Genomic DNA, 13,901 nt, shown 5'->3' with positions numbered 1-13,901 from the left:
AGGGTTTGTAATCAACTATGGTGGGATAATTTTGGGAAGGATTGAATTGGGGAAAATTATGTGCAATTTAACAAACCTAAAATGGGTTAGTTTTGGTAAAGAAATTTGGAGAGATTTAGCTTAACCAAGATTTGAGATGGCTTGGAGAAAATCGTATCTTGGTTTTGGATGAGTTAGGATTTTAACAAATTAAGAGGGAGTGGGGTTGTTGTAGGGATGGTTTAGGTTTAACAAAAGACTAGATGGGTTGGGTAAAGTGGGTTCTAGGGTCTTATGACAAGGGGTGGGAGGGTTGTAGGGTCTTGGGAGAAGGGTTCTTGGCTGAATCTTGATCTTTCATCTAGCTTTTTTGATCCTTTTTTGCCCCATGCTTTCCTCTTTCTTCTCTTTTTTTCTTTCTTTGCCTTGCTCTTCTTTCTTGCTCTCTCTTTCTTTCTTGGATTCTCTAACTGCCGCAGGTTCAAGACAGGGAAAAAGAATAAGAAAGAAGAGGGGGATGGGCTAGGAAGGGTTGCGGAAGAGAAAGAAGAGGAGGGAGGGATGGGGGGTTGCTGCTGCAGGGTTCAAAAGAGTGGGGAGGGGGCCTGGGGTTGTAGTTACTTGTTGGAGAGGCCATTGGCTTGAGATTGGGTTGAAGAAGACTTCTTGGCTGTCGCAGGCTTGGTGAATAATGCTGGAATTGCAGAAAAGCATGTTTCAGCCTGCCCCTTGGGGCGCCAATGGGCTTGGTTCTTGGGCCAGTTGTTGCTGGTTCTTGGAGGGGGTGGGCCTGCTTAAATCACATCTCAATAAGCTTAGTGTAAGGACTGCTTAAATCACATCTCAATAAACTTAGTGCAAGTGAAATGTATTAGTTGGGATGCATTATTTAAGCCTAAAAAGGATAAATGAAGAATGAACAAATTAGGGATAATTTAGGAGTCGACTCCCGTAAATGGTAAGTTGGGAGATGTTGTTTTGGTGGCACAGACATGCAAAGTGAAGCTCTTTGAGTGTTACTGTAACTCTGTAAGTGCAATGATATGATTCAAAATAGAGTAGATAAAAGGGGCAGGAGTCTGCTTAAATAACCTTGGCAGAAGTGAGGAAGACTTGCATAGCTTAGGACACGTATAGAAGTGAGTGAAGATAGAAGATCCATGGATATTACCCATTTAGTCGGGATATAATCAGAAGATTGAGTTGGCTGTGTATGTTTACCAAAGTGGATTTGGGTTGTTACGGGCATTGTCTCTTCTGTTTGCTGACTAGTAAATGATCACTGGGGATGTACAGTACCCATGTGGGATACCCCTATAGTTGATGCAGATTGGAAAGTGTGATCTGTTGGTGAAGAACATAAGAAAGAGAAATAATGCTGCTGGTACAGAAACTGCAGCTATGAGGAAGAGAGAGACAAGAGGGAGTAGAGAGGACAGACAGAAGCGACTACCTCACTTTTGAAATGAACTAAATCAGCATGTTAACCACTTTGTGGGGGCCAAGGGTTTCTTGTATTTTACTGAGCTTTAAAAACATACATAGATAAAAGACTAACTAAGTACTGTTAAAAACTTAAAATGCTTCTTCACATTGCTTTGAAACAGCTTTAGTTGTTGCTCAGCGATTTTCTGTTGTTGCCATGGGGGTTCTTTAAGGGTTATTAGAAATTGAGATATTTTCCCTGGAAAAGAGTAGGTTAGGGAGAGAGGAGCTATTTCTTGCCAGTGAAGATTCACTTACTTTGGACTTAGGCAATCTGCTGAAGCATGCCAAACTTGCTGTCTTATTTCTTGCGTTTGGTTTTTGTTCAGAAAGTTTTCCTTGGGTTTTGTCCAATCATCCACCTATTATCTGGTTGACTTTTTACTTTATGTTCTGTTGTCATCTTCTTCTTCTTATTTTTTAAATATGAGCTGATGCATAATTCTTTATGTTGCTCTTGATATTTATTATGCTAAATTTTGCTGGGGGCAGGAGAAGGAACTTATTGAAAAGCATAATGTGTGGCTTGATGAAGAAGTAAGAGCCAAAAGCACTGAGCTCGTTAAACTTCGTATGGCACATGCTGAACTTGAGGCAGATACATCTGCTAAGCTTGGTGATGTAAGCACATCAAACTCTGATGCTTTTAGCATTTTTGTTTTATGATATTTACTTATTTTCTTCACATATCTTCTAGAACTTGTTTGTCCTTGTGAGATATCTCACTTTTTCCATTTAGTGAGACGAGATAATATGTTGTCCTTAATTTATTTGCTGGGCCATCTTTTTCTGGTTCTTCCAGGTTGAGAGACAATTGAATGAATCTTCTAATGCCTTAAAGTGGAACAAGGAAAGAGTGAGAGAGCTGGAACTGAAACTGGCTTCCTTGCAGGAGGTGCAAACATGGCTCTTTTTGCATTTGTTAAACTTGTACCTTTATTGTTATTTTCTTTAGATTTTATGGTCATCTGAACTGATTTCTGCAAATGAATTTTTCTCATGTGAAGGAGTTATGCTCATGCAAGGATGCATCAGCAGCAAATGAAGAAGGCTACTCTGCAGAAATTGCTACTGTAAGTTCCCCATGGAATATTGCATATGAGTGGCTTTTTGACTCAACCCCCCCCCCCCAAAAAAAAAAAAAAAAAAAGAGGAAAAAAGTAGTGTGTTTTCATTTTTTCTTCCTATTTTCTTGTTCTATCACCATTTGAAATATCATAATGGACATCCCAAGATTTCTTGGATGAAAATAATTAGCTTTAGTAATGCCTCAATTTTCTTCTTGATCCCCTGGGAAATAGGTTGCCCCCTTCAAAGTGGCTGCTGTTTGATTTCTTTCATTATGTGATTGTTTTTTGTTGTAGCATTTCTTCTAGCTGTTGCAGAATTAGGTCTAAAGAAGTCCTTTGTCAAGGAGCTACCTTACCTGTGCATTTTCGCCACTTAGATGGCGTTGTCTCTCTTTTGAAAAGTTTATTGTTGTTGGAATTACCAATTTACCCTTTACCCTAGACCTAGTTTACATCACTTCCTTTCTATAGTAAGGAAGTAAGCTTAAGAGTAATATACCTTATAAGAGATTAGCTTCTTGATGTTCCCTTTTTGATCTTTTCTGCTTTAGGACTTAGGAGGCCTTGGATCTTTTAATGGAAAAAAAAAAAACTGCTTCATTGAAGCTTTGCTTTATTCTTCTGCTGGACTCCCCCCTCTTTTATCCAGTAAGAAGTTTTTTGATTTTTGATTTTTTTGACTTTTAGATTTAGCACTTTTTCTTTTTGGGGTGTGTGGAATTTTAACAGCATTAGAGATTCACTTTAGAGAAAGAAGATCCATGTAGCTGATTGTAAGAGCAAAGATCCATGTACCTAATGTTGAACCAGTAATTTTACAACATTAGAGCTGATTGGAAAGCAAGGATCCATGTAACTATTTAGGTGGGATAAGGCTGAGTAGTTGTTATTGTTGTTGGTTAAGGGTTTATGTGTAATGTTTAGTGATGCTAATATTTTTTTTGTCTGATGATAGTTGTGGGATTGATGTCTAATAGCTAGTTATTATTGCTTGAATGCTCTCACATGAGCCTTGATGAGTTATACTTGGAGCATGTGTTTTTTAAAAGTGAATTGAAGACAGCAAAAGATTGCACCATTCTGATGCATGGTAATAGTCGGTAATGAGCTAGATTGTTTTGTGGGTCTGTGGAACACCAATTGCCATGAAGTGGGTGCCAGTAGGGAGTGATTGTGTTGAGCCATGTTTCTCTTGTAGTATGGGTGTTGGCAGCTTCTTCCCTTAGTGCTGGCTAGAGTGGTTACACTTGGAAGGAAGCGTTCAGTGAAAGAGTTTTTTCTTCCTCCCGAGAAAACTGGATGAAGCTTTGTTTGCTGTGACTTTTGGTTGTTTCTATGATGTGCTCTTATTATATTAAGTCTTATTGGGCTATAAGCTCAACCTGTTTTTCCCAGCATCAGGGAGGATTGAGACAGGTAGAATTTTGATGGAGAGTTTGAGGTTGATTTTTTATACTTATTTCTTTTTATTATTTATTATTTTATTAGATGGATTGTATGGAAGGAGTTTGAGATGTAAATGCTGACTGATTGGAATTGGAGATTTTAGTTTTGGCAAACATTGACTGCTGTTAGTATGATTTTTTTATGGGATTTAATGTTATAATTAGAATATTTAGGCTGAAACTTGATTTTGATAGTTGAATTAATTTGAATATTTCCACTTGTTTTTGCTACCGTTTCATCATTGGCCATGAAGGCTGTACCTCTGCCTATATCTAGGTTTGGATTTTGACATGATGTCATTTACCAACGCAAGTGGGAGAGCTTAAGGATCTTACATTTATTTTTTTGGGGTGGGGGGGGGGGGAAGGGTTTAATGAACTGCCATGTGGGAGGTAGGATGGTTCTGAATAAGACTTGAAGGACTAATGCGAAAGGTATGGAAAGAGGGGTCTGCCTTGGGTGGTATCCAAAGGTGAGGCAAAGTAACTCACAAGATTGCCATTGATAAGGAGAGAAAGTTGGGAAAAGGACGTAAGTGGCATACCTAGTTGGTGTAATAGGGGGAGAAGACCTTGTTCATCACATTGACTATGAGTTCCCATCTCAAGGAATCAAAAATGTTATGGATATGGAACATTCAAGAGGGCACCAGGGAACTGAGCGGGGTGAGGCATATTATCATGAAGGGGAAAATCTTAATGGTGGAATGTTGAAACACTGATTATAAGGGTTAGAATTATTTGGTAAATCGCTAGATTGTGATGGGAATATTGTTTCCATAAGAATTCCTTATGGATGTATATGCAGTTATTTTTCGTCTTAATAGGACTCCTGACTTCAAATGTATCATGCAAGAGAGTATGATTTACCCGTATTAAAATGTATTGCTATTCTGGGTGGGGTTATTTTGTTCTTCCTTTTTTTTTGGTATGTCCATCTTATAGGGGATTTGTTGACAAACCTGTGTTTTTGGTAGTGGTCAGAACCTTTATTTCATTATCTGGCATATCTTTGGTTAAAGCCTTTGAAATGAAGGTCCAGAATGGTGTTCGACTCCTATTTGCTTCAGTGATGACCCACCTCAGGGTACACATTGCCTTTTCGTATATTGTGCTTGTGTTTTTCATCTTGCGGTGGTCGAAGCCTTTATTTTGCGTCTCTTTGCTTAAAGCTCAGAAACAAAACGTTGTTTGAATCCTACTGGTTTCTCTGATGAATCTCCACAGTGGTAGTGGTTGCCTTTTCCTATATGGTGCTTGTGCTTTTCATATTGCATTACATGTTTATTTGCATTATGCTGCTGTGCAATTTTTTTTATATAAATTATTTAATCCATTAACTTGTATGAATGTTTCAGTTGGTTAATTCTGCCTTAAATTGTAGGTAGCAAAGCTTGTTGAATTGCACAAAGAAAGCTCGGAAGAGTGGTCGAGAAAGGCAGGAGAACTTGAGGGTGTGATCAAGGCGCTGGAAGTACACAATTTATCTGCAAGATGGCTGCTTTTGAAATTCTGATTTTCTGCATTCCTGTAAAACCAGGTTATATCTAATCTCTTGGTGTTTTATGTTGACAATTTTATATGCAGATGCATTTGAGCCAAGTTGAAAACGATTATAAGGAGAAACTTGAAAAGGAAGTATCTGCAAGAAAAGAAGCTGAAAAGGTTTGCAATCTTTTGCATCATACATCTTGGTCATTAAGATTCAAGTAGCTGAATAGATTCACAGGAATGAATTTTATGAAAATAACATTCACCATTTGTTTTCAAGTTCAGATATTCTGTTGAAATTTTGAACTTGTCATTTTTACTTATGTTGATGACAAAATCTTGTAATATTGGAGTACAGTTCTGTGACTAATTTTCAGGTGAAGTATAGTTGTCTTGGGCATCTGGGAGTTGTTTTTTTTTCTTTTCTGGGGCTGAGGGCTGGGGCTAGAAGAAAGGTGAACCTAACAAGGTTCTGGGATATTGCCTTGACAACTATGACCCAAGAATCCTCCCACCCCCCAAGCCGCAAGACCCTAAAATTCACTGTTTGATAACCTTGACCACCCCAAGACCCAATCATGGGCTTCCTAAACCCTCCCAAGGTAAGTTTGGGTGTCGCAAACCATCCATTCCTTTTCTTACCAATCCTAGTTCATCCCATAGGATCTTTCAGTAACCCAAAACCCTTGTAATCTCAAAACTACCATTCCATCTTAATATTGTTAAAACCCTAAAATCATCCCTGACCTCCCAAAACCAAGATACAATCCTATTGCCCATCCAAGGTTTTGTTATCCCAAACTCACCTAAAATTCCTTGCCAAACTGCCCGATAGGAACCCATAAGTTTGATATTCTCTCAAAACATACCCAAACCAACCCATAAATGAATTCCTAACACTTCGGTAGCCATTTATTTGCTGGTTTAATTAAAGAAAGGTCCTGGAAGTTCAACTCAGACCTGGGTTATGTCCCGGGCGCACCGGGGGGGGGGAGATTTGAGGTAGTTTAGGACCTAATGATGGATTGGGATGAAACTTGGATACAGTCTAGGGGCAATTGCTTAATAGATGCTCACCAAGTTCCATTAAGTTTCAGTGGTGGAATCTTAAGTGATAATGAATTTTTATTTTGGAGAGAAACTATGTTGTCAAAATCAATAAAAGGCAGATCTGGAGTACAGTTGGTTGTTTGGGGCTGCAAGGGGATTGAAGGTGTGTGCTATGGTGGCTGGAACGTGAATGGATTGTGGTGGATGGATGTGGAGTAATGAAATTCATGTGGGAGTGAAAGAAGGGAGTGAACCTTGTATAGGGGATTTCAATAAAGGGAAATGAGAAGGGTGTAAGGGCTAGGCTGCCAGATACTTGGATGGGGCCTCGTTGATGCTTGAATCAGGTGGAGGTGGTCATGTTGAAGGCAGTCCTTCCAGCCACAGCAAGATTCAGGCATGACTTTTTCCAATGTTCTTCAATTTTGGCTTCTCCAAATTGAACAAACATATATTGCAACAGCTAGGAATAGAAGTTTGGTCCTGATGGCAAAGCAACCTTGGGCCTAAATTTGTTTTGGGCTAAACATTCTGGCCCTGCGGGTGGGTCAATGCTGGGCCAGGTTGGCCCTGATTTGGGTCAAGGTTGAATGTTTGACTGCTTGGTTTTTTTTTTTTTGGGGGGGGGGTTGGAGGGGGTAAAAGTAGTGCAAGAATATGAAATTATGAATTGTTTTATTGTTTTGTGGTTAGGGTTTTGGGTCTGAGCTGGGGTTATGGCTAGGGTCAAGGTTAAGTGTTTAACCTGGCCGGACTAAGGGGGGGTTGGAGGGGGGTAAAAGTAGTGCAAGAATATGAAATTATGAATTGTTTTATTGTTTTGTGGTTAAGGTTTTGGGTCTGAGCTGGGGTTATGGCTAGGGTCAAGGGTAAGTTTTTAACCTGGCCTGGCCTTGCATTGAAGGGTTGGAGTCAGGGCTGGACTAAGGTATTTAGCGTCAGGGTCAGGGTTGTAAAAAGTTCGGCCCAACCAGGCCTGTTACAGCCCTTGCAGCAGAGCAATACTGATAAGATACTTGAACTGAGAAGACTTTATTAATGATCTCAAATTGGATGCTTTCCCCATTGATCGGGGGCTCGTTTTTACATACAAAGTGGGGGCCTTTAATCTAATTTCAACTCCTAACAGAACTCCAACTCAAAATAAAAGCCAACTTGTTCAGACTAGGAATAGAGATACTGGCCTTGAGTCAAAAATAGAGATGCTAACTTAGGTCTTTATATATGGACCTTTACGTGGACTAGGACCCTAATTCATGTGCCCTTTAATGACTTAAAAAATAACCTAGGGAATTGCTGAAATAACCCAGAGATTTGGCAAATTACAAATCTGCAACTGCCCTATCAAACTAAGCTAAAAAAGAAGAAAAAGAGAAAGCTGTTGCTGGCCAGCAACGCTAGGGGTTTTTTCTAGCATTGGCCTTCCATTTTGTGTGGTTCGGTTCCTACATCAATGGTACTTTCCTGTCAATGTTACTGCAACCACCTCTGTTCTCCCTAAGGCGTTGTGACTGTTATGAGGAATTTTACAGGACTGCATCTTCTCCTTCTTCGAATAGGTTTCCTTTTGTAAAACTGTAACTTAAAAAAGCAATATTTAGTTCTTTACATCAGTGTAAAGCGCCTCCCTTTAAAACTAGAAGTTGGATTGAAGATATTCTCTATAGCAGTATAAAAGTCCTCTCTCTTATGTACTTTTCTTGATAGCCTAGGCACCTAGTCCAACATCTAGAGTTTCCTGGGCATCCTTGACAAGTTGAAAATTATTAACTATGATAATGTCTCTCAGCACCATCTTTGCAAAACCTTTATAGATTTTCCTGTTGAAACCTTAGATAAGAATAAGATATTGGATTCAATTATGATTTATATTAGTTTCAAAGTAGAGAAAAAGAAGTGTTATTTTTATGTTTTTAGTTTGTCACATGCTCATGTTTTTTGTTTGGCCTTTTTTCTTTTGGGGGGGGGGGGGGTTTGATGTCTGGTGGGAGGGTATTTTTACTTTCCATTATGATGAAATTTTCTATTGGTGGCTGCAGGAAGCTGGAGTGTTGAAAGAGAAACTGGATAAGTGTGAAGTTGAAATGGAGAATAATCGGAAGGCTGATGAAATGAGTATTCTTCCAATTGGCAGTTTTACCAAAGAAATGTATGTTGCTTTGCTTCTTATTGGATGATGTTGAATCAACTGTTATATTACCTGTACGTTGATTATTTTGCTAAATAGTTGGTTACTGCCCACACACACTTGTCGATTTTGACACACTTGATTTCCTGGGTATCTCATTTTTCTTTCTCTCCCATGGTTTATTTCTTCTCTCTCTCTCTCTCTCTCTCTCAAATAAAAAATCCCTGTGGGGTGGTGGGGTGTGGTGTTAAAAATTTTTACTGATTCTTTTTCAATGTTGTGTTTTTTTTTTGGTTTCTATAAATCTCAATAATGTTTTAGGACAGGTTTGGGAAACTAACTGGTTGAACCTAATTATAGAGGCTTAGAATTAGAGAACGACAGCAGCTTATCCCAACTTAGGTGGTTGGCGAAGAGGATGCTTGCATTCCAATCAGCTGTATTTGGATTTCTATTTTAAGTCATATACATCATACGACTTGCAAGATGTAAGCTAAGAATGCCTTTCTTCACCATTTATCTTTTGGGCCTGGCCTGACTTTCTTATTCCCTCACTCCGTATCAAGTCACTCCTACGTGCTGAGGCATCTATAGGCCTTTGTTAATGTGGCCTTGCCACCTCAAAATCTCAAATCTCTCTCTAAGCTTATCATGGCTGGTTCAACTCCTGCCCCACATCTGCTATGGCCATCCCTTTATCCTTCCTAGTTTTCCCACACATCCATCACAACATCCTCATCTCTACTACGTGTGGTATATTTATATGACACTTTTTAACTGCGCCCAACATTCTGTAACAAAAAGGTTGACGTAGCAAGGATTTGGCTTTTCACTAAGAACCTGAATGGAATACTCAACTCTTTGACCTTCTCTGCCCAAAGTTGACATAAACCAATAGTTGCAGCAGCAACACAGGTAAAATTACTTAAGGCTTGAAGGGAAAATGACCTATTAATCAACGATGTTTGCTCCAATTGTTGGCGATACTTATAGCCTTACATAAGAAGTCCTAGTGAAGTTAGGATTTAGAGACTGACTTAGAGTAGGGAAGCTGGTAAGCTACCTCTAATTAACCAAGACTTCTATGTAATTATACATTAATTTGCCCTTATAACTTAAGTTATATGCGAAATTCACATAATTAAAGCAATTAATTAAACTTTTTACATATGTACCTTTGCACTTCACCTTTAGGGCCATAAAATAGGCTCATGACCACATAAACCTATTGAACAAATGCTCAATACCCATATCTATTTCCCTAGGATGATTTCAAAGGAAAATAGCCCAATTTGGTGCTCGATCTGCATCACATTTGAATTTGGTTTTGCTTTGACCAGCTGAAACCTAGAGTTGGTTCTTATTAGTTTCTTCCTTTGAAGACCCAATTTTCAGATTACTTTCTAAGTTTTTGCTGATTTTTTTTGGTGGCATGGTGCTTTTTCCTCTACTAGAGTTTGATCCAAACCCCAGCTCAAGTTCCATCTGCAAACCCTAATTCCTTCAATTCTGAAATTTGCGAACGTTAACCCTAGTTTGTTCTATTTTAAGATCTTGTACGAACTGGCTCTTGTTGGTCTTTTGTCAAGCTAGGTCCACGTCATCCAATGCTACTAGTTTCGAGCTTTGCATGTCTAAATTTACTCATTGCTGAGAAATATCTGGTCTTACCCAGAATCGAGACTAGCGCTATGACCTCTAAATGGTTTCTATGCTATGACATGTTATCTTCTTGATTTAGACAAATGCATGTATCATGCTTACAAAACAGGCATGGTATTGAGCATGTATTCATGCCGGACCTCTACGTATTAGTTTGCTGATATTAGTTCTTTTAAGCCCCCTCTCTCTTGAATCTTACCACTTTTTTTGTTGGAAATATTGCGTTTTTATTGCTCTTTGTTGACAAGGATTCATCCAAATCATGCATTTTGAGATTGGCATTAAATATTGCATCTTGTGCTTTTTGGGGTATGGGAGGCTTGGGTTTATAAATGGAAACCAGAGTCCTGTAGTTGTTGGACGTTGGTTGTGGGCATAGTAAAATAGCCGGAACTTGAAACTGCGCTGCCGTATATTGTACCTTGATTTTTGGTAGATGTAAGAAAACTCTTAATTCTAGACACTATAATGTGTATATGCAAAATTGTAGTGGTTGGTCTAGTAATTTATTAGTCCGTCTATCTGTAGTTGCCTTGTATGTATGTGCTAAATTTGGGCTGGTGTTAGTGGGGTGCAGACAAATGGAGGAAAGGATAAGAAGATGGTGGATGGGGGGAAACTGAGAAGAATCAGGGTTGCTGGGGAAGAGGGAGAAGGAATTGCATAAGAAGAAGAGGGAAGAAGTGTGCCCATGCACGCAGGCTTAGCTTGAATTCATCATCTTATATTCTATCCTCATTTTATATTCTATCTTTAATACATTGATTATATATATAATGACTAAACTTCCATGAGGAAACAATTATGCTAGGACTCTTAACTCTTCAAAGCCAACTAAGACTATTCCTACTTATCCAACCAAAATGGAAGTATTGAAAAAATTTCCAGAAAGATATCCCATTTCATATTGAGATACTTCAAAAGATCTTTAGTTCCCAGAACTTCTTTGTTGCTTCGGCCCATCTTATTATATATCTTCCGATAATCAAGGCCAAGGGGGCCAATATTGTCTCTGTCCTTCGAAATCTGCCTGCTTCTTCTGTCTCAAATGCCCAAATGATTTCATGAAGGATCAATCTGCCCAAAATGTAGAGGTTGAGATCTGACTCAGTCGGTGTGGCAAAATTACATTTAAGGAACGATTCAAGTACATTTTCAAATAAGCCAAAAAGCCTATATATATATATTTATACTGACTGCTGTCCTTTTTACTGCTGCCATTCCCTCTATTTGGTACACCTTATTCTCAGTCAGTCGGTCATTCAATGTTTCTGTTGGTTCTTGGTTGTTTGCGTTCTACTACATCATATTTTATTTTTGGCTTTATGCTTGGTTTCCCATGGAGCTATTTACTTCTCATGCCTGGTTTCATCACAGTTCAAGAGTTTGGGATTGAAGATGGGAGCAGTTTGCTCTAATGCTAATTCTGGTCTTACTGGAGTTGGCATGAAACTATAGGGTGATGTATCCTTTTGGCTGGAAATTGGCCTATTGATGTAAATACAATTCTAGGGTTAGGGTTTCTAGGAGTATCTCCCTAGAATTTGGGATTTGCGCACAATCTTCCAGCAAATAAAGTAAAAATATTATGGATGCCTATGGGTGTCCAAGAAAGTTGTTGGAATCTCTTAGGAGGGATATGGGTCAATTCAAAATTATGTGGAAAGGCTTTTGGAGAAAAGGGAAAAATTAGGATTTTGTCAAAACCCAAGACAATATTTTACTAGGCAGTAGGATAGCCAAAATTATATTAGGGTAATTAGGAAAGGTAATGGATTCCTGCGGTAGGGATTTGTATGGGTTTCGGAATGACTCTTGGGAAGGGTACGGGTGGATCTCTAAAAGATCTTGGGCAGCCTTGATTCTTTCTTCTTTTCGTTCTGTTTTTTCTGTTCTTTTCTTTGCTGCTGTTGCCGCAAGGGGGAAGGGAAGGGAGTCCTAGAGAGAGGGAAGGGGTGAAGGTGGGGAATGGGTTGGGGAGGGGTGTGGGGGTGACGGGCAGGGGCTAAAGGGCCTGCAGGGGTGGGAGGCTTGCTGCTGCGTTGCTGCAGCAAGGGAGAGGGGCTTACAGGGATGCACAGAACAGGGGAAGGGCAGGGAGGGTCTTATTGGGCTTGCTGGAAATGAAGGGAAAGGGAGAGAGAGTCTGTGATGGGGTGGGTCTTCTAGGGCTGTGCTAGGAAGAGTAAGGGTGGGGGAGGGCTGCGGGAGAGAGGAGGCAGGGGATGGGGGTGCGGAGCTGCTGTACTTACTTTTTACTTGCTGTACTTGAGGAAGATGACTTTGAATGCTTGAAGATACTGGAAATAATGATGGGGATGCTGATCCTTGAACAAAACTCTTTAAAAATCTCAACCATGGCCCCCTCAACTGGGAACCATTATCCTTAACTCAGCTCAATTATTCAATAATCAGACTTAGCATTACAAGAAACAATAGGCTTATTTATAGCCTACTAAAAGACTCCAAATACCAAGTGTTAGGAATCCCACCACAAAATCTGAACTCTTCAATTGGAATAAAAAAAGACATGCTGGAAATAAACTTTCTCAAGACTCTAATAAGCACATGCCTGAATTCTATTTCAATTGGAACTCTAATGGCACATATGGTAGAGATTAAAATAACCAAGGACTCAGTAACCAAGGAAAAAATATCGATCGATATGGGAATTTCAACCTTGAAAAAGGTCGAAATTTCCATGTAAATTTCGACCGAAACTGGATACTTTTTATCTAACTCTTGAAAAGTCAATTTCGAGCCTCAAATGCACTCAAATTGATTTGGATTTTTGCATACTACCTATTTCAAGCATAATAAACACTATAGAACTACTAGTTTACTAAAAAACTACTGAAAATGTAACATCCAACATTCCAAGTATATACTATATAGTACATGAATCAGAGAAGAAGCGGGAATGTTATTACTTACAAGTTACAAGTCTATTCTATTCAAGCCTCAAGGTCTCCCTCTTCCGTCTGCACCCCATACAAATGACAATACAACTCCCATGATGTTTGCCCCATATAGTTTTGGACATAGTCAACAACTGCATCTCTGTACGTGGCCTCATCCACATGCATAAGATTTCCTGACGGTGGGAAGTTGTGAATCTCCAAAGGAACTGGTGGTGGTGGGCCTTGTGGCTGTGGAATAGTGTGGATGTGGAAGATCTGCTCAACAAATGAAAGAGCACATTGGCTCTCAGGACTAGGAGAAAGATAAGGATATATATGAGGTCCCAGTGGGCTGACTCGATAATCGACAGTGGGGGGGACACCATAAGCTCCATAGGTTGCTCCATTACCATAAGGCTCCACTAGTGGCTGACTGGCTTGACCCTGAATCTGATAGCCAGGAGGGACACCATATGGTCCATAACCATAAGTCGACTCGGTAGAACCAATACTGTCCACAGCAGTATCATATGAGGACTGTGCAGGCCTATGCCATCCGGATCCTCTGGAGGTGGAGGAGTCTCTAGCATCATCAATGCTCATCGATCTCATAGATCCCACCAAGCTCTCGGCATCGGGTGGACGGTAGGAGCCATATGATGGCGTGTCCTCTGTGCTCCAACCGTGCTGT

General features: G+C 39.7%; 1 protein-coding gene across 5 annotated transcripts in view; it reads left to right on the top strand.

Moving 5' to 3' along the window:
* The window catches only part of NUA (nuclear pore anchor), a 125,513-nt gene that overhangs the window by 9,629 nt on the left and 101,983 nt on the right, over positions 1 to 13,901 (top strand). For all 5 annotated transcript variants that reach the window (XM_089167784.1, XM_089167782.1, XM_089167783.1 and 2 more), the window contains exons 4-9: positions 1,957 to 2,085; positions 2,267 to 2,359; positions 2,472 to 2,537; positions 5,364 to 5,453; positions 5,567 to 5,644; positions 8,560 to 8,669. In XM_089167784.1, the coding sequence (XP_089023910.1) occupies positions 1,957 to 2,085; positions 2,267 to 2,359; positions 2,472 to 2,537; positions 5,364 to 5,453; positions 5,567 to 5,644; positions 8,560 to 8,669 (566 nt within the window). The remainder of the gene's footprint in view (positions 1 to 1,956; positions 2,086 to 2,266; positions 2,360 to 2,471; positions 2,538 to 5,363; positions 5,454 to 5,566; positions 5,645 to 8,559; positions 8,670 to 13,901) is intronic.

Source organism: Hakea prostrata, chromosome 9, assembly GCF_041222555.1.
Source record: "Hakea prostrata isolate BN-2017 chromosome 9, UWA_Hpros_2, whole genome shotgun sequence".
NCBI lineage: Eukaryota > Viridiplantae > Streptophyta > Magnoliopsida > Proteales > Proteaceae > Hakea > Hakea prostrata.
The sequence above is the reverse complement of the archived record's forward strand: the minus strand, read 5'-3'. Positions and strand labels throughout refer to the sequence as shown.